General features: G+C 36.0%; 2 protein-coding genes across 6 annotated transcripts in view; one reads left to right on the plus strand and one right to left on the minus strand.

Moving 5' to 3' along the window:
* ZCWPW2 (zinc finger CW-type and PWWP domain containing 2) overlaps nt 1-6,122 on the minus strand; it is a 166,201-nt gene extending 160,079 nt beyond the window's left edge. Inside the window, exon 1 of the mRNA XM_030812240.1 lies at nt 5,621-6,122. Coding sequence (XP_030668100.1) covers nt 5,621-5,700 — 80 coding nt within the window. The 5' untranslated portion in view covers nt 5,701-6,122. The remainder of the gene's footprint in view (nt 1-5,620) is intronic.
* The window catches only part of AZI2 (5-azacytidine induced 2), a 28,093-nt gene continuing 13,686 nt past the window's right edge, over nt 5,707-20,113 (plus strand). For 3 of the 5 annotated variants that reach the window (XM_030812237.1, XM_003256792.4, XM_012498948.2), the window contains exons 1-5: nt 5,707-6,256; nt 14,215-14,435; nt 16,224-16,346; nt 16,806-16,905; nt 17,964-18,112. In XM_030812237.1, the coding sequence (XP_030668097.1) occupies nt 14,220-14,435; nt 16,224-16,346; nt 16,806-16,905; nt 17,964-18,112 (588 nt within the window). In that variant the 5' untranslated portion in view covers nt 5,707-6,256; nt 14,215-14,219. Of the gene's footprint in view, nt 6,257-13,253; nt 13,339-14,214; nt 14,436-16,223; nt 16,347-16,805; nt 16,906-17,963; nt 18,113-20,113 lie in introns of all 5 variants that reach the window. The other 2 variants (XM_030812238.1, XM_030812239.1) reach the window with 1 other exon arrangement.

Raw genomic sequence — 20,113 nt, forward strand, 5'->3', positions numbered from 1 at the left:
TTTGTCAAAGGCCTTTTCTGCATCTGTTGAGATAATCATGTGGTTTTTGTCTTTGGTTCTGTTTATATGATGGATTACGTTTATTGATTTGCGTATGTTGAACCAGCCTTGCCTCCTAGGGATGAAGCCCACTTGATCATGGTGGATAAGCTTTCCGATGTGCTGCTGGATTCAGGTTGCCAGTATTTTATCAAGGATTTTTCCATCGATGTTCATCAGGGATATTGGTCTAAAATTCTCTCTTTTTGTTGTGTCTCTGCCACGCTTTAGTATCAGGATGATGCTGGCCTCATAAAATGAGTTAGGGAGGATTCCCTCTTTTTCTATTCATTGGAATAGTTTCAGAAGGAATGGTACCAACTCCTCTTTGTACCTCTGGTAGAATTCGGCTGTGAATCCGTCTGGTTCTAGACTTTTTTTTCATTGGTAGGCTCTTTCTTGCCTCAATTTCAGAGCCTGGTATTGGTCTATTCAGGGATTCAACTTCTTCCTGGTTTAGTCTTGGGAGGGTGTATGTGTCAAGGAATTTATCCATTTCTTCTAGATTTTCTAGTTTATTTGCGTAAAGGTGTTTATAGTATTTTCTAATGATAGTTTGTATCTCTGTGGGATCGGTGGTGCTATCCACATGAAATAGAATTTCTTATCATGTTAAATTTCACACAGCTCTTTGTCAATGTGACTGGCTTCTCTAATACGTTTTACCTCCTTGTACTTTAAAAAAGCCATTTTGCCTATTTCATCCCAGTGCCTAAAACAGTGTCTGACACATGATAGGTGCTCAATAATTTGTCAAATACTGAATAAATGAACAAATTCATATCTCAAATAGCAAAAGAGTATAACTGCAAAGCCTCTGAGGAGGGTTTACCTTTCTTCATTTAATAAGAAGTGTAGGATTCCCTCTACTGAGTCTTCTCTTACAATCTACCAACCTCCTCTGTTGCTGTTCTCCTTTTGGTTGGTCTCACATTTCTTCTCCCTATGATTCTTCATGTCAAGGGCTTTCTAGGACCATTAATTTTTCTTCACCATGTTTCTGCCAGAAAAATCACTGCATTTTGTCATTGTGCAGACAATTATGGCACTCATGTTTTATTTGGAAAAACAAACAAACAAAAAAGCTCTGTCAGCAACCAATTCCTATTGCAAGCTCTGTCAGCAACCAATTCCAATTTTTAAGTCAAAAACTTCTTAGTGAAGCACAGATTGCATGTCTAGGACCCAACTTTCTGCTGGAGTCAAAGTCATAATTTCTTTTATAAATGAAATGTAAATGCCATGGTAATTTAAAATCTACCATCATGCATCTTTTTGAAAATTACACGAACAAGCTCTCCTTTAGCAGCTAGGAACTCGATATCATGCCTCTTTTCCCTGAATTCATATTTCCATCTCACTTCCTCCACATTAGCTTATCCCAATATAATGTATTCTAGTGTTTTAAAATATTTTAAATTGATCACCCTATCATACTTCCCTAAACAAAAAAAGTAAATTTTAAAATTTCCAAGAACATAAGTTCTAATACTGTGTCCTCATTAAATTACTACAACACTTTTGATGAGTATTAAACATATAACAAATTATAATTATTATAAAATATAAAAAGGATTTTTTTTTTTTTTTGAGACAGAGTCTTGGTCTGTCACCCAGGCTGGAGTACAGTGGTGCAATATCAGTTCACTGTGGCCTCTGCTTCCTGAGTTCAAGCAATTCTCGTGCCTGAGCCTCCCCAGGTGGCTGGGACTACAGGAGTGAGCCACCATGTCTAGGTAATTTTTGTATTTTAGTAGAGATGGAGTTTCGCCATGTTGGCCAGGCTGGTCTTTAACTCCTGACCTTAGGTGATAGGCCCATCTCAGCCTCCCAAAGTGCTGGAATTACAGGCATGAGCCACTGTGCCTGGCCTATAAAATATAAAAAGCTTTTATTGGAAATGCATGTCATAAAAAAAATGGACAGGACCTTCTGCCCCCTCCCTCATTAGGCCATGTACCCAAAAATAAATATTACTTATTGCTAGAAAGAAACAGAATTCGGGTTAATGCTATTTTTATGTTTTATTCTTCCATTCCAAACATTTGGGAGTGTAATGATTTCTGGTTATAGCAATAATCATTTGTGTGAACTCAAAAGTTATATACGAAAAATCACATAGGGGTATGCTTCAAAAATTATTTTTAATGATCAGCTGATAACCCAATTTGGTCCTTCTGCAATTATTTTCTAAAGCAACTGTAACTCACCAATTTTGCAAAAGAGTTAACTACTCAGTCATTACAGTTATTCACTTTCTAAACACCACTATCAAGATTTAGGTCAGATAAGGTATCCCCATATTTGTCAGTGAGAGAGGGACAACTGCTAAAGAGGAAAGCAAAAAGATGTCTAGTTCAGTACACTCTGAGGAAGATCAATCTTAGGAATGAATACATGCAAGTTGACAACCTGAGAATTAATACTCTAAAACTATCCTTAACTATATAACCACCACCCCCCTCCCCGAAAGCCTTTATGTTCCTCTCAAGGTTAAGGGTAAAGGATATATGTTGCCCAGTTCAGAGACTGCCGGTTTAAGATGCACACAGGTTTGGATACACACAGTTTAACAGAAGTCATGCACTGTAAGGCATACATAATTCTCTCCCTCTCATTCTCTCTCTCTCTCTCTCTCTGTGTGTGTGTGTGTGTGTGTGTGTGTGTGTGTGTGTGCGCGCGCGCGCGCGCGCATACATCTGAGATAGAGGGAAAGGAGGGGTAAGGAGACAAAGGAGAGGGGAGAGGGAGAAAGTACAGGGAAAACAGGGAAGACAACTGTGTATGCCCAAATACCAGGTTTTATTTTTGGTAGTATTCTTGAAATCATTTTTATCCTTGCCACTAAAACTATTCTCATACCCTAAAGATAGTAACCTGGACATGTGATACGTGAGGAAAAGAAAGGAAGAAGTTTCTGAAACAACACCTATGGAATGACACTGAAGCTGATATGAATATGAAAAGACAGACACTGCCATTTCAATTTAGTGGTATTGACATACTAAGTCTTCTTCCTCTGACAATAAAGAGCCACATCTATCCAGGGTGCACCAAAGCACAGTCCTCAGAATATACAACAAAGAAACAGAAAATATGACCCCTGAGGTAATGATATTAATCAAATTAAATATACAATTTAAATCACTAATCAGAAATTCACTTAAAAATTTTTCTTAAAAATTGCACTTAGTTTCTTTTTACTGTAAATATTCTTCACAGCTCAGATGCAGACAAAGTCCTCATTTAAGAAAAAAAAAAAGGTTTTTCATTATTTTTACATGTTGCCTAAGATTTGAAGCTCTAAAAATGCACCTTATTACCCAAAAATAAGAAAAAAGGCTAAGCTACAGTCAGAAGTCGTACTAGGGCCCATATTCTTTGTTAAGATATTGCTTTGAAGTCCAATCTAATTCAGTGAAAAAGGGAACCCAGTCTCGCCAGTATCATGTCCTTCAGGAGCCCTTTCCCTGATGGAGAACATCTAGATCTTGGAGTTGGTGTACCGGGTGGAAAAAAGTGGAGAAGGAGCTTTTGTAATATCTTTTTTTTTTTTTTTTATAATGAGTGACAACATGTAGACAGGACAATTTTTAAAGTGCCTGGTGTCAAGAGTGTTCAATTCAGTCCAAAACAGCCATTCTAAAAAAGATATATATATTTTTAAAGCAGTGACTTGTTTTGAAAATTTCAGATTGAATTTGTAGCTACAAAAAACGTTAATGGTTTAAAAGAAAAGAAACTGTCCCAAACTTGGCCTTGGAGACAGCTTTTTAGATGATGTAATTCACAGCTCCCTCTTGGGAAAATATGAAAATTCCTGAAAAAAATCCCTAAGCAAAGTTCCAATAAATTTCAATGGAATCAAGATGCTCTGGAAAACCAACCACTCACTGAACTAGTTGGCTATAAGTTAAGATTATCATTTAGGACCCCTAAATTCTTTACTTTCTTAGAGCTTAACAATTATCTAACCATTCTCTTTTCCTATAAAATGTCCTTATCAAGACTGTATCTTTTAATTAACTTATCAGAGGTCTTTCCCTGATAATAAACCTTTAATACATGATTATATATGAACTGTGTAACAAGTTTTCTCTAATAATTTATTTTATTTGCTAAAGTTAATTGAAGCAGACACAGGGTGGAAAGTGACCATTTGCAGCTAAATCCAATGACTATATGGATTATATTTTGTCATAATCTAGCAGGGGTTCTACAACCTAAAAAGAAAAATTAAGATGTTTTACTTGACTAAAATAATAAAATTTGTACATCCTGGTTAAGCGAATACATTTCTTAATAAACCCATTATATGTTAATAAACCCATTGTGTAGTGTGCACTGTGAAACAAAAATTGACTGTCTCACCAGATAAACTTCAAAATAATGATTTATGACATTTTATCTTTACTTACTTAGAAAGATAAAAATGATGTCCCCTGCCTTTTCAACAATTCTTAAATTATTTTAAATTGTGAACAAAGATTCAAAAATATTTCTACACCTTCAAATTAAAAACCAGGTTACCACTTTATTTCTAATAACTTGTGATGCCTCAACCAATTTTGCTAGCATTCTTCAAAACTCTACTTCTAAAAACATACACCTAATGGTTGTTTTAAATTGAAAATTCTCAAAATGCATCATGGAGGCAATCAAAAAAGTTAAGGACGGATACTTGCTCAAAATATTAAAAACACTGCTCTCTTCCATTCTCCAGCCCAGTAAATCGAAGTAAATCGTTTCCTTTCTCAACGATAACATTAACACAGATTTCTAAGTATTTTTAAAAATATCATAAAACTTCAACTTGTGATCTTTGTTCGTAACAGCTATAAATTTTCACTTAAATCTAAACCAAAAAAGAGAGGCTCAACAACAATAAAAACGAATTTTCACATAAACCCTGGAGTGAAATCCATCCTATTGGGCTGACAGTTGGGCTGATAGTTAAGCGGGCAGATGACAAAATAATACTTTAAGGGGGTGGTGATTAATGTCCATATTGCTAATTGGCGGTTAGTGACGTTAAATTTTCTATAATTATTGTTCCTTGTTTATTTAACCAATAATACCTTAGAGCTACAAGGGTTCCATCTGGCTGCGACATTCAATGATTGTAATTAATTCAACTACTTGTGACTCCAGAGCTAGGGACTGTCTATCATCTAGAAATAACCAAGGTGGTGGCAACTCCAGGGAAGCCGGGCGCAACTCCAATACTTTGGCATCTTCTCCCTGTCTCTCATTCCATAAATTGAGCAGTGTGCAAGAAGTCGCAGTGTCGTTTGTGAATAACTATAGACCCCTACGCAATTCGTCGACCTTGTGCCTCAAGTGATCGCCTGAGGGCTTGCAACTAGTTTAGAAAACAGAGACTACAGAGTAACGGCTTCTAACAGACCAGTTCCCAGCCACGTCAGCTCGTAAGCCTGTAAGAGCGCTGCAGAGCCGAGCCAGCACGCACCACACGGCCCAGGTACCCCCCAAAAGGACACTGAGTGAAAAAGACGCACTAGAAAGCGCCCCTGAAGAGGTCCTTCGGCCTAACAGACAAGGCGGCTGGTAACGCTCTTACCTATCTCCACTCCGCCTTCGCCTCCGCCTCCTGGCGTCGCGCCGCCCAGCCCCGTCCCGCCGCGGAGGCTCACGGGACATGTAGTACCCCGCGCGCCACCCCTGCACTTCCCCACCCCCACGACCGAACCTGCCTTCGCTAACGCCCTCCCAGCTCCCTCGGGCCTGACTTCCGGTTTCCTCGCGCGGCCCTGGCGCCGAGCCCGCGGACGGCGGTAGCCCCTTTCCGGCTGAGAGCTGATCCACACTTCCAATCACTTTCCAGAGTGCTTCCCCTCCCTCTGGCCCGTGGTGGTCCCGACGGCGGGCCTGGGTCTCGCGCGCGTATTGCTGGGTAACGGGCCTTCTCCCGCGTCGGCCCGGCCCCTCCTGCCTTGGCTCGGCCCCTCCTGCCTCCGATCTTCCGTCCTTCCAGAACGTCCAGGGCTCTTGCCCAGTCAGAGGAAATGGGACTCCCTCCGCGACGCACCCGGAGCAGCTCCCTTCGCTGTGGAAGCGGCGGTGTCTTCGAAGAAACCGGAAGCCCCTGGTGACCCCTGGCGACCCGGTTTGTTTTCGGTCACCCGGTTTGTTTCCAAACACTAAGGAATCGAAACTCGGCGGCCTTGGGGGCGGCCTTACGTAGCCTGGCTTCTGGGTGAGTGACCTGCCAGGGCCGGGTGGAGGATAGGGATGCGGGCAGTGCCGCGGCCAACCTCCTTTGCTGTTGCTGGTCCAAAGAGACACGTCATTTTTTTCTCACTCCCTCCTGCGCCCCCTCCTTTGACTAGGGAGCGGCCCACTCCTGGGCATCCCTTTCCCCAGTCACCCCCACACCGAGCTGTCCACACCCTTTCCCCTGTCACCCTCACTCCCAGCTGTCCAGGCCCTTCTTGGTCATTCACTTCTCTAATTACTCCTTTTCTTTCCGTACTCTTACTGGGGCGCCTTCAGTTTTTTTTTCATTCATTGAGACTGCTAAATGCTTCTTTCCGATACAAATTATCGGAAAGAAAACAGGGACATTGGCTAGGACGGTAATCCCTGGGGCATCTGAGTGGTGAATATCGACCCCCTGCACTTGATCGAGGGCTAACAGGTGTTCGTCGTTTCTCCAATGTCTAACCTGTATACGGTATTCATTCCAGCCTGCGGCTATTTGTTGAGTAACTACTGCTACGTGCAAGGTAGGCTAACACCCTCTACACACAAGAAACCCCAATATTCGAAAGCGAGATAAAATACCCACGAAAACTCTAGTACAAATCAAACCATCAGTTGCTCCAAGAGGTGATGGAAATTTGCTAAGGTGATCAAAGACAGACGTACCAGGATTAAAATTGGTCCTTGCTCCTTAAGTATAGAAGACATTTTGGCTTTTAGATTGGAATTTCAAATTGGATTGAGCAAGATCTCAAGGCACAATTTCATTTCTCTAAAAACGCCATATCTAATTGCCCAATCTTGTGATCATTCCATCATCTGTAAATTGAGAACAGTGCATGCTTTACAGAATATTTCCAAATTTTAATGTGATATTGTTTGTAAGCGAGACATCTTACGCAAATAGGTTTTAATATTAAAGAGACAGCATAACATAATGGGAAATGACACTGGATTAGGTCAGAACACCAGTATCTGAATGCTGATTTTTCCACTTACTTAACAATGGGTAAGAGGCTATACTTTTTCCTCATTTTTCTTATCTCTGAAATGGGGGTAATACATACTCTAAGGCACCAAAGCATAGTTTCTAAGAGTTATGCTGACTCTGGAGCCAGCTGCCTGATTTTCATTTCTGGCTCCCCTACTTTCTAATGTTTTCATGTCTCAATTTCTCCACCTGTGATCTGAGGAGATTCTTTACAGCCTCAGAGGTATTACATAGATTTACTGAATGCTTATGAAGAACAAATGAGATAGTTTCTCTAAAAGGTGAAGCACACTGCTTGGTATACCATAAACGCTTGGCTAGTATTAATTACCAATGCAGAACCTTGTCATTATTATTAAGCAAAATGCTGAAGTTTTTTTATAATCCATGAAGTAATAGAACCAATCTTTTTTCTTTTTTATGGCACTTATATTCAGAGTGCAAGTATAGTTGTCTTATCACTGTTAGAAAATAATTTTCAATAACACCAGTAACACTGAATGTATGGTAGATGCTCAGTTGCATTAGAGGTATTACTGTATGAAAGGAATGAAAAGTAGTAGACTGCTCTTCATACCTGTGCTAACTCTGGAAGTGTCTTGATTCTGTGCAATACAAACTGATTTCTGAACTAACGCAGTTTGTTGGATAACTCAGTGAGAGTCATAAAAATGGAACTGGAGTTTTTCTTCATATTGTATATCTAATGCTGAGTACATTTTTGGACATTTATTGAATTACAGGGCATTTTATTGCTAATGTACACAGATTAAGAGATGATGTCTTGAAAAGAGGTACTTGATGACCCTTCTTTATAAACTAGTTAGGCTATTTTACAAATTGAGAAAGGAGAATAAGCGTTGGTCTGTTCGTCTTCGTAAGACTTAATCCTTGCCCCATAGTATTTTGACTGATTGTACGAAATAGGTTCGGGAATATCCTAACTTTTCAGAGGTAGAAAGGTGGTGAAAATTCTAAATATGATTTACTTCAGGAGGCAATATCGAATAAAGAGCCTACCATATAGGCCTTGATTCAAACTTCAGTTTTGCCACATACTGCTGTGGTGAATACAGGCAATTTACCTCACCTCTTTGAGCCTCAGTTTCCTCATTTATCATGGTGCTAATACCTTGCCAAGTTTGGTGTAGACTTGAGATAATGTGCGTACCGTACCTTTTATGCAGTTCCTGGCATAAATGTGAATTCCCTTCTCTCTGTTTAGGTTGCCATTATTCTGTATTTGTATTAAACTTTTGCCTTCACAGTTTAGTAAGGTGGCTTCTTAGTGATGTAGTCTAACCCTATCGTTCTATGTAGGTGGGAAAATTTTGATCTAGAGAGGTAAAGCGAACTAAACTATAATCAGGGTTGCAAATCCTAGACTAGAATCTGTGTTTCTGAATCCTGGGCAAGTGTTCTTTTTGACATAGTTATGCCTTGTCCATATTCTTCTTAGGTAACCAGAATCCCTTTTGTATTGCCTCTCTGAATGTTGTATTAAGACCATAGACTTCTGACAGCTTACTTAGGTTCACATCTCACCTTTGCCACTGATTAGCTGTGTAGCTATACGTAAGGTATTTAACTTTTCTAAGACTTTGTTCATAACAGTACTTAGCTAAGTGGTAGAAAAATGCATGTGAAAGCACTAGTGACTGGCATATGGTAAGTGATCAATAAATGGCAGAAATAAAGATGATGAAATACGAAAATGGCAGATATAAAGGTGATGAAATATGACAGGATAATCATATTTATTCCTAGAAAAAAGACCAGTCTGATATCAGCAGATATGTTTTCTAGTATCCCAAACTTTGACATACGTAGCATATGAACAACTGAGAGTTCTCTTGGTGTTGATTGCAATGATGAAGACTGAAATTTAAGATCTTCTAAAATAATTCTAATAATATTTGCATCTTTTTTTTCCCTGTGTTTCTCCCCAAGCTTCAGGTACTACTGTTCTTATTTCTGCCTACTTTATCTGACAAACTGTGCCCTTTCTCCTTTATCATTCTTGGGAATTTCATTGTTCTCAAAAATAATTGTCAATAGTGTTTACCTCAATATTTTCTAATTCGCTTTTTATATTTAAGTAAACCTGTAAGGAGAAACAAAGTTTAATTGCCAAATATATAAAATGTTTGCATGACTACATATAGATATATTTGCCTATAAATATGCTTTATTTAACACCCCACTATATTGTGATGAGATGATGAATGTGAAATTACTTTCTATAATATTAAAAATAAAATCTAAAGGGTGTTTACTAATTCATAACATAGAACTAACCGTGCTCACAAATGTTCAAGGATACTAGTTAGAATTGGAATTCTGTAAATTACTTGGTAACTGCTTGGCTTTGTTCTCTCAGATGAGTGGTTCTCAAATTGGAATATGACTTAAAATCACCTGGGTGCTTATTCAGAGTGCATTTTGCAGTTTTTCACCCCAGATATTCTGATTTGCATAGATCTGCAGTGGAAGCTAGGAATCAGTATTTTTTAACAGAACGTGGAGGAATTCTAAGGCAGTGGTCCACACCTTAGTTTGTCAAACACTGCTTTCAGTCATCTCCAGCTTCTTAGAATGCCCTTGGAAAAGCACAATTTATTTATGGAATGTCCCTGTGGAATACATATATTACTGATTTTCATCACTGAGAGAAGTCCACTTAAGCTTGTCTTTAGACAGTGTTTTGAAGTTTTGAAAGTTCAATTTCTGCTAGACTATTTAAAATACTATCTAGTCTTTGGTAATTTTAATTTTTGATAACAATATTCTGCTCACGGCACTTATTTTTTAAAGATTAATGCGAACAAAGATTTATTATTTTAAGAGCATTTAAATTATGATAAATAAGACTCAATATAATGTTAAGTTTCTTCAAATGTTAAACGGTATAACTAGCTTGGTCTAGTTTGTCAAATAGAATAATAGCCAGTTACACTTTTACCATTTATCTAGAAAATCAGACTTCATGGGCCAGCTGATTTGGATTCATTGCAACAAAAGTGTATAAAACTGATTATGAGACTGATTACCACAGCTCCCTTTACTTCTCTGTAGAAATACATTTTATAAAGGATGCTTGCATAGCAATAAAACCAAAGGCAACAGATAGCCTACTTTGTTACTTTGCTAACAGTTTTCCTTTCATTATATTAATAAATATAATGGGATATCTGCCTTGTATTGTTTCCTTTCTAAGATCTCATTTTCCCACGCCCTGTAGCTTTTACTCTCCAGAAGTCTGGTTTGTACAGACTAATAAGATAAGTATTAATATTCTCATGCTTGTGATTTCATATTGATTTTTGCAGGGATAGTAATTAAAATTTTAATTTTCCATTTTATAACAAATTTAAATGACAGTTATTTTAAAACTTAATAAAAGTTGATACATATATGTGGTGCCAGCACATTGTATGTTTTAATATATGGCTATTTCTTACATAAGTTTTAGGACAGATAAGCAATTTGATGCTGCTTTTCATCGTATTCCAAGTAATGTTTATAGTGTATAGAATAAATATATAGAATAATGGTATAAAACTTGAAAAAATCCTTTTATGCCATTGTTTTCTTACAGAGACAACATACATGCAACTTTTGATTTATAAATAAAAAGGTAGCATATCAATAGGTAAACCAGTCTGACTACTCATATTGTCTTAAAAATGACCAGCTATCGTGTTCTATAAAATGTGACATTATTGTATCAATATATCCTCTTCCATGTAAAGTACTTTCGTAAGCCTTCTGAGGGGTTCCTAGTTTTGTAGGAGTGTAAGGTTTTGTAAAAGATTCATTGGAGAGGGGAAAATATCAATAGCTCAGGCTCTAAAATCCAAGTCCTGGTTTATACTAATGATGTGATCCTAGCTAAGCTTCTTTACCTTTCCAGGTCCCAGTTTTCTCATCTGTGAGATGGGTTTGATAAGATTTTGTACCTCATAGGGTAGTCTTGAGAATTAAATGGGATAATGTTTGTAAACATTTAGCATAATGCTAAGTAGTTCATCTGGTTGTGAATTAAAAAAAAAAAAATCAACACTGTAAGTATTCACACCCTTTAATCATGTCAAGGCCTGTGTTTTTAAAATTCAGCAGAATAAGCACCAAAATCCACAGTGCCTCTGCCAGGAAGGACCATCTCAGTTTGTCTCCGTCCTGCCTTTTTAATCTCATCTCCTGCCACTCCTCTTCTCAACCTTTCTCCCCACACTTAGATCTTTGAACTTGTTCCCCTGCTGGAAGTTAGCGAACTGTAAAGGTGTAAGTACAATAAGTACAGTACAATGAAAATAACCATCCTCTTCACATAAGAGTACAGTCTTGAGACATTTGCTCTTTTGTGGTATCTTCTTTGAAAACCACTTTTTCTCCCCATCCCTCAGACCCCCCATAGCATTCTGTTGTTTCAAATTTATTACCTACGTTTATGGTATAATAATAATTTTTCTGCACAACTCTGCCTCTCACTCTGGGTTTTCCTTGCTGTGGAAATGATTGTTTCATGATAAAAATGAACGAGTAAATCACAGCTGAGCTAGTTAGAACTTTGTGTAAAACGGAAGTGCATGAGCCCTAATCCTTAAAATACACAAACTGCAGGATATCTGTTTTTGACTTCGTAGAGCAGTTTATGTTATTTCTTGTTTTCAGCTGTCTTTAGAAAAAATCCACATCAAATAAATCCTGCCCATTGGGTTGAGTATGAAATTATTTAAGTCAAATGTCTACTATGGGTACAATTTTACTTCTCCTTAAACCAGGCTGCATTCTACCACTTACCTAGCCGTCTATGATTATTTTACTTGCTCTACTTTTAAGGGGAGTGTGTGTGTGTGTGTGTGTGTGTGTGTGTGTGTGTGTAAGAGTCTTTCTTATATGAAGATATATATGCATACTTTCAGTTTGCAATATGAGAATAACCTGTACTTTTCTTTTGAAAGGAAATAATGAGAGTTTCAGCTAGCAGTAACATGACTGGAATGATGTTTGCTCTTATTTTGGAATATCATTGAATCTGGAGACTGAAAAGTAAACTCTTTTAGAGGAAGAAAACTTAAACTTTTCATCATTAGGAGAAAATGCAGCTTGCATCAGAAGCAGCATGAGTTAATTATGGTTCTGAGAATCTGCCACTTTTTTGGTATACTGTAGATAGCATAGTCTATTCTTGTTCTTGGACTTTATTGAAAAACTGGGAAAGATTGTACCTTAAGAGTGGGAGTTGTCCTGTATGGTTAGAAAATGTTAAATTGATGTTAATGAAGATTGACTGGATGGCAGGTTTTACCTACTCAAGACTTGTATTATACACATTTATTTTAACCTGCCTTTCTTGTAATCCTAGATACAAATTGCTTAGATGCTCCCAGCTGTTGCTTTAGTTGACAACAATTGGAAGTTTTTAATTGTACAATTAGAAAAGCAAAAATATAATGACATAAGACTAGACCCAGAAAAACACAAAACCTTTTGTTGGTATTCATGTGGTCTGAAATAAGGCAAAAGAAATGTTAAAGGGATTAGTTGACACAAGGAGGGAGATTAGACATTTTGGAAGAAAGCAGGCATAGTGAAACACGGGTTGGAAACATGGCTGTAGTTAAATTGCCTGTGTTTACATCTCAACTCTCCACTTACTATGTTACTTTGGAAAAAATACTTAAATTCCTCCTACCTCACTTTCTTCATCTATAATGTTCTTGAATAGTGACTGATATTAGTAAGTAACCAAATTTTATTTCAAGCAAGGGATAGTTAAAAACTCACTTTCTAGTAATAATTACTGACCTAAGATACATGAAATTCAATTGATAATCTTTATTTAGAATGCTATATTCAGTTTTTTATTTTAAACTAAAAAATATTTAAAAGGATGTTTTAGGTTCTCTTGCATGATCTAAAGGCCCTCTTATTCTGTTTCTCCCAGGAGGTCTTAAAAGGTTTTAGCCACAGTTTCTCCTTCCATCATGTTTTTCAGGAACCTAACTCTCAGAGAAGTAATGCTGGACCTAACAGCAAAAGTAGATGTTCAGAGCAAGTCAGTTTTTCGTTAAACAATGAAGGTAACTAGCCTCTTCTCTTAGGTTTTGGAGTCACAGTTTGATTTGAATCCTACTCTACCCACTCTTCATTCAGTAATCAATATTTATTGAGCAACTTCTACACAGTGATGAGTTGGGGACACAATGATGGGCAAAACAGACATAGCCTCTGCCCTCACAGAGATTAACATTCTTCTAGATTTAACAGGGCTAATTCAACTTTCTAAGACCTACCTATAAAATATAGATGATACATATTTCATAGAATTGTTCAGATAATTAAAAGAGATAATATTAAAAGAATGTAGTGCATGATAGTGGGACGTATTGGACACTCAAATGTTAATTAATTTGTCTTCTAAATATACAACAAACATAACCAATTACTGGTATGGAAAGATAGAGTACGCCTTAAGACTTCTGTAATATTAATATGTTGTAATGAATTGTACTCAAAGAATTTTGGAAAATTTATAAATTGAGAAGCTATAAAACTTGCTACTAATAGATCTAAGTGGAAATGTTAGGAGAATAAATATTTGGGGATGAAGTATTTTAAAAAATTTTGATTGTTTTAATGAAACTGATATTTCAGATTTTTATAGAACGTACTAATAATTATGGTTTTAAGTGGTTTATAGATATCATTTAATATTCTTCAGACTCTATGAGGTATTTGCTATTATTTCTTGTACTTTATAAATAAGGAAACTGAGGCATAGAGGTTAAGCAACTTGCTCAAAGTCAGACATTAAATGGTAGAGTTTAGAATACAACCCAGGCAGTCTGGTTTTTAAACCTTGTCCTAGTATTCACATTATTCTTAAATATAACTTTTTTTCCTTTTCACTTATTCAGTGAGACATTTGTCACTCATTTTTTTTTTCTTTTAAACAGCTGTCATGGATGCACTGGTAGAAGATGATATCTGTATTCTGAATCATGAGAAAGCCCATAAAAGAGATACAGTGACTCCAGTTTCAATATATTCAGGAGATGAATCTGTTGCTTCCCATTTTGCTCTTGTCACTGCATATGAAGACATCAAAAAACGACTTAAGGATTCAGAGAAAGAGAACTCTTTGTTAAAGAAGAGAGTAAGATTTTTGGAAGAAAAGGTAATTTTTATCTTTTACCTTCATTGCATTTGTGACATAAGGAATAATTCAAAATATTTGAAATTTTGAATATTTTTTGTCCTGTCTTCCATGATTGTACTAAATTTCCAAGAATAACTCACTGCTAATCTGAAAACTCTGGGCATTATACTTATCCTGTGTTTCACATACCATGTACTTGGTAAATATTTGTAGGGGAGGATTTAACAACTTGGAGTTATATTCCAAATATTTTTCTTTCATTTTCAGGTTTACTTACCTCCATAGCTGCATGTATTTTATTCAGAATTTTCAAATCTGGGCAAAAAAAAAAAAAAAAGATTTACCAACAAAGGAAATTAAGTGTCAAAGGAAGAAGCTTCTGGAACATTGTCCAATAGGTTTAATAATATCTTTACCAGGGCTGAAATCTTTACTTCAACATTCTTTCTCTTCTTTAACACATGTAATAGGAATAATAGTTTTAATTGATAAAATAATGTTTTCTGTTTACCTTTCCATGTATAATTGTGACACACCTAACTGTTACAGAATATATAAGTAAGGTAGCTGATTCAATATAAAGCACCAATCTACTTGGCTTTATGTATGAGGAATATTCTTCAGTCATCCTTTTATTTTTGAGTTTTAAAGTTTTAACTTAGCTTAGTTTCTATTTTTTCAGCTCAGATAAGAGCATTTTTATCCTACAAAGAACAGCTACCACAAAAAGTAAAGAATGCATTGTCCTGTGTAATAGAAATTAATTATCCAAGGAAATGAATTATCCTATATAAAAAAAACTTGAAGATGGGGCTTGGTAGAGTTTGATTCATTTTTGGTGGGAAGTAAGAGGAAAGGAGTCGGTTGTAAAATAATTATAATTTATTTGTATTCGTATGAATTATATTTAATGTTGATTATGTAAATTTGTAACATATTGGGATACAGTGAGAGAAGGTAACATTTTGGAGCACATAGCTTTATTTTAAAGTTTAGTAGAAAAATGGGATTTTATGTATAGTTAACATTGGAAATATTTCTGTACTTCATGACCAACAATCCTATTAATTCCTATCCTGTAATATAAAGGATTTAACGAATTAACACACACTTCTATTTCTTAAAAAGTCAAGTATTATGCCTTGGCTGGGCACGGTGGCTCACACCTGTAATTCCAGCACTTTGGGAGGCTAGGTGGGTGGATTGCCTGAGGTCAGGAGTCCAAGACCAGACTGGCCAACATGGTGAAACCCTGTCTCTACTAAAAATAGAAAAATCAGCAGGGCGCGGTGGTGCGCCTATAATCCCAGCTCCTCGGAAGCTGAGGCAGGACAATCACTTAAACCTGGGAGGCGGAGGTTGCAGTGAGCTGAGATCGCCCCATTGCACTCCAGCCTGGGTGATGAGAGCGAAACTCAGTCTCGAAAAAAAAAAAGTCAAGTATGCCCTAAGGTGCTGCTTTTTATGATTATAGAAATTAGATACTTTTAATTTAAAAAACGTCTAAGCAGTGTGTATCACATCTATACTCTGTTGTAGTTATGATGATTTAATGTTATAAAACAGATACCATGAATTATAAAATACTGATTATGTAAAAGCATAGAAAGCTTCAAAAAATATTCTACACATTTTTGCTTTCTATGTAAAGATTAATTTGTGGAAATGAAATACTCACCTAATGAATCCAGGCTTTGTCCCCTTATTACAATGATTGAAGTAAGATATGGAGTCATCAGAACACTGACTTATTTTTTATCTATAGAATACTCTCTTAAGCTTTCTCTTCTAATTTCATACCATTAGCTAATAGCTCGATTTGATGAAGAAACAAATTCCGTGGGACGAGAACAAGTAAATAAGGCCTATCATGCATATCGAGAGGTTTGCATTGATAGAGATAATTTGAAGAGCAAACTGGACAAAATGGTAAGTTGATTTGAAAAGAATGACATCTGTATTTTGGAAATGAATTTTCTCCTTCAAGAGGTTTAAAATTAGAAGTAAGTTAAATATTTACATTTAGTAATTAAAATTTTGTATACATGTTCAAGGCAAAATGGAAATTTTAGTAATATTTTAACTTATTTTTATGTAAAATATTTAGATGTAATGATGTTTAGGACTTAAATACATCTAACACCACTGACTTATTTTGAAAAACTATGACATGGTAGATTTAGTCTTTTTTTTTTTTTTAAGCCAGTGAATAATGATGTCCTAAATTAGAAAAAGAAAAAAAGAGATTTCTGAGAAACCGAGTTCATTTTGTCACCTTGCTTTTAAAGACAAGAATGTGTTTTTTTCAATATCTTTCTGAAAATTACAATATAATACCAATGTGTAGATTTTATTGAATGTAATTTGGCATTTTCCCTACTTAACTAGAATAAAGACAACTCTGAATCTTTGAAAGTATTGAATGAGCAGCTACAATCTAAAGAAGTAGAACTCCTCCAGCTGAGGACAGAGGTGGAAACTCAGCAGGGTATGCCAGTTACTTATTATAAATATTCTAACAGAATTAACATATTTTTCCATTTATTTGTAATATCAACAGTTTTCCGTATCCATATGCTAAGACCTTAACTTATTTTTTAATTTTTAGGTTTATGTTAATTTCTCTGTTCTACCTTCACATAATATCAACTTCCTTTAACTTTTCCTTAGCTATAGATTGCACTTTTCCTAGAGAAAATGTGATGGTTTTTATTCAGGTCTAGGTTGTGATGAAGCAGAAGAGGAAAAGAGTAGAAGCCCTGAAGTAAGAAGTAGAAGTGAAATCATCTAGCCCACTGGTTGTCCTGGCTTCTCTTTCTTACTGAACATCTTGCCCACAGTTAAACACACTGCTGTGAAGTTGTTAAAATTTCTTTTTCTTTCTGAAGGTTGTTACAAGGTGCAGATGAAATGCTGGGGTGGAAAGCTGGATCTGGGGCTTATGGATAAATAGCCTGTTCCCATGAATATTCATTTTGATGAGACAAGCTAAGAATGGACCTCTGAGAGACCTTCTGATAGGAGATTGAGATGCAATCTCTTAGCATAGCTAGTTGGAGCTTTTTGTAGCTAGAGAGACTGAGGTACTAATTTAAAGAATAAAGCAGTATCCAGTTGTATTGAGTTTCTGCAGTGGAATGTTTAAGGATAAATTGTTTTGACATCATGCTCTGAGCTTGTTGGTCAAACTTCATACTCTCTGAGAGGACTAGATGGAATGACTAGCTGAGCCTCAGTTTATTCAGTTTATTATTTTTGTCACTGTTTTAACCTTATACAGAATATTGATCTGTCTGCAATTTTAGCATATGCTTATTTTAGTGTAGGTGTCTTTAGAAATTCTAAAACAAGATTGCTAGATTTCTTATTCTCCTTAGCATAGATATTTGAAAGTATTAATAATTACTGTTTTTAAAAAACTATTGATCATATATGTTATATGTTAGTTTTTCTATTATCTACATTTTACCAGAATAACCTATTTTTAACAATTGCAGTCAATGTAGAAGGAAAAGATAACAATTTCAGTGTCCGTGCTTTTTGTAGTGATGAGGAATTTAAATCCACCTTCATCAAACTGGGAGGTGGAAAAGTTGAGCTGTGACCTGAAGATCCATGGTTTGGAACAAGAGCTGGAACTGATGAGAAAAGAATGTAGCGATCTCAAAATAGAACTACAGAAAGCCAAACAAACGGTATTACAGAATTATTAAATTGAGAAATTCAGTATTCTCTGTGTATCATATGTAGGATTTATAACTAAGATTGTATTAAACCATAGAGTTAAAATAAATTGTAATTACTTAGAGAATGTTCTATTCCTTAAAAAATTCTTGTTTATCTACCTCTTTAAGCATTTCTGCTAAAATTTGACATGCCATATACTTTTAGTCTGTCACAAAATTATACAATTTTGTTTTTTAAAAGGTTGATTTTTAGTAAGCGTATTAGTTTATTATAACTGTTCTTTCAGACTCTCTTTCCTTCAATTTCCTTATTTTTTTCTCTGTAAAGTTTAAAGAGAACTCAGGTTTTAAGTCCTATATTATTTTACTTAATAGTTTCATTAATTTAGCTATCATAAGGGACAACTCGATTTTTATAATTAAAGCAACAACAAAAAAACACAACCAACAAACAAAACATGACAGAGCTTACTTATTTTCAAAAGACTAATACTTTGGGGGCATTTTTAACTACCAGCAAATATCTGAGAATTCAAGAATTGGAAAAAAATAACAAAAACCTGCCAAGTTGCTGAAGTGTGTTTAGTCTGAAGTCAACCACTAAAACAAGCTGCCTCTTAGGTCCTCACCAAGAGTCTGTTTGCCCAGTATTTTACATCAGGTTCTAACAAGCTTGGATCTATGTTTTTAGACATCATGACAGTGCTGAGATTAAAAGAAAAAATGATAAAGAAGCAAGGTAGTGTGAGAGCAATGCACCAAATGCAGATTTTAAGTAATTATTACAAGAAATTGAAAAGCTTAGTAGTCTGGTGCAAATAGCCATTTTATGCATTCATGTGTCTCAAACCAAGGTATAACCAGTTATATAATTGTTTCTCCACTCAACCATGTTCCTGCCAAAACATTCTAACACTATTGAGGAATTGTTTCTTACTTCTTGTTCCTCTAGGATGCCACCACCTGAAAGGGGAACTCCATCCCATACTTCCTGACTGCTTTCCAGATTCTGCCCTGAATCTCAAGTGTTCTTAGATGGAACTGATACTTCTTTCTTCTGTAATGTAGTTTTTATGAGAGGTGACCACTCGATAAGAATGAGCCAGACATTGAGAATAATATAGCACTCTGCCTAGTCTTTGGCCAAATGAATTCCTCTTAACTGGGCAATGAGAACTCACTTTGGCACCCCCATCCCTGATAAAAGGGAAACACTACAAAAATTACTGTCAACTCCCTTAGAGTCAAAGTGTTTTTTTTCCTCCTTATAAAGTTGATTCTCCCAGCTTTGAGCTTGTGGCCACACACCACAATTCCTTCAAAGACTCAGCATCCTGTTCCACAGGATGGTTCCACAGAGGCTTCACCACTGAGAAGCCTCTTTTCAAAAGATGGGTTTATAGGAAAAGATACGCACCTTGAAGTTCTGAATTATAATTGTCATTATTTATATTCTGTTTGAAAGGAAATAATTTGATAGCCTTTATATGTGCTGGATATTTTGTTGTAATGTAGCAAGCAGTACCTTGGAATCGGAAGCTTAGCTCATAATTTTGGTGTTGCTTATTAACTGTAACATTAGGAACACCATTTTACTTTTGGGAAGTTGTTTTCTGTAAAGTAGACATTAAATACCTTTTTCATGAAGGTTAAATTAGTGTATATAAAGCAGTTATTAGGGACTTTAGACGTCTTCTAAACCAACTTCATTTACTGATCCAGTATCTCTTTTACTTCTTTGGCCCAAGAGTCTGTATTTCTCACAGGATCAACTGTTCTGAATATAAATGGCTGGAATATTAGGGGACACAGTTTTATTCTCCTGATCAAACATTACTATCATGCTCACAAGACTTAATATATTGATCACAGCCAGTTATCATAGTGGCCATTATATAGTATGTTCAGTAGGTAAATGCTTTTTTAAAAAATTTGATTAGAGTAATCCAGAAGGGCAGTACTTTTAGGTATTTATGTGTATTGAAATTTCTATTCTTAGCATTTTAGTTA

The sequence above is a fragment of the Nomascus leucogenys genome, chromosome 4, assembly GCF_006542625.1.
Source record: "Nomascus leucogenys isolate Asia chromosome 4, Asia_NLE_v1, whole genome shotgun sequence".
Classification (NCBI taxonomy): domain Eukaryota; kingdom Metazoa; phylum Chordata; class Mammalia; order Primates; family Hylobatidae; genus Nomascus; species Nomascus leucogenys.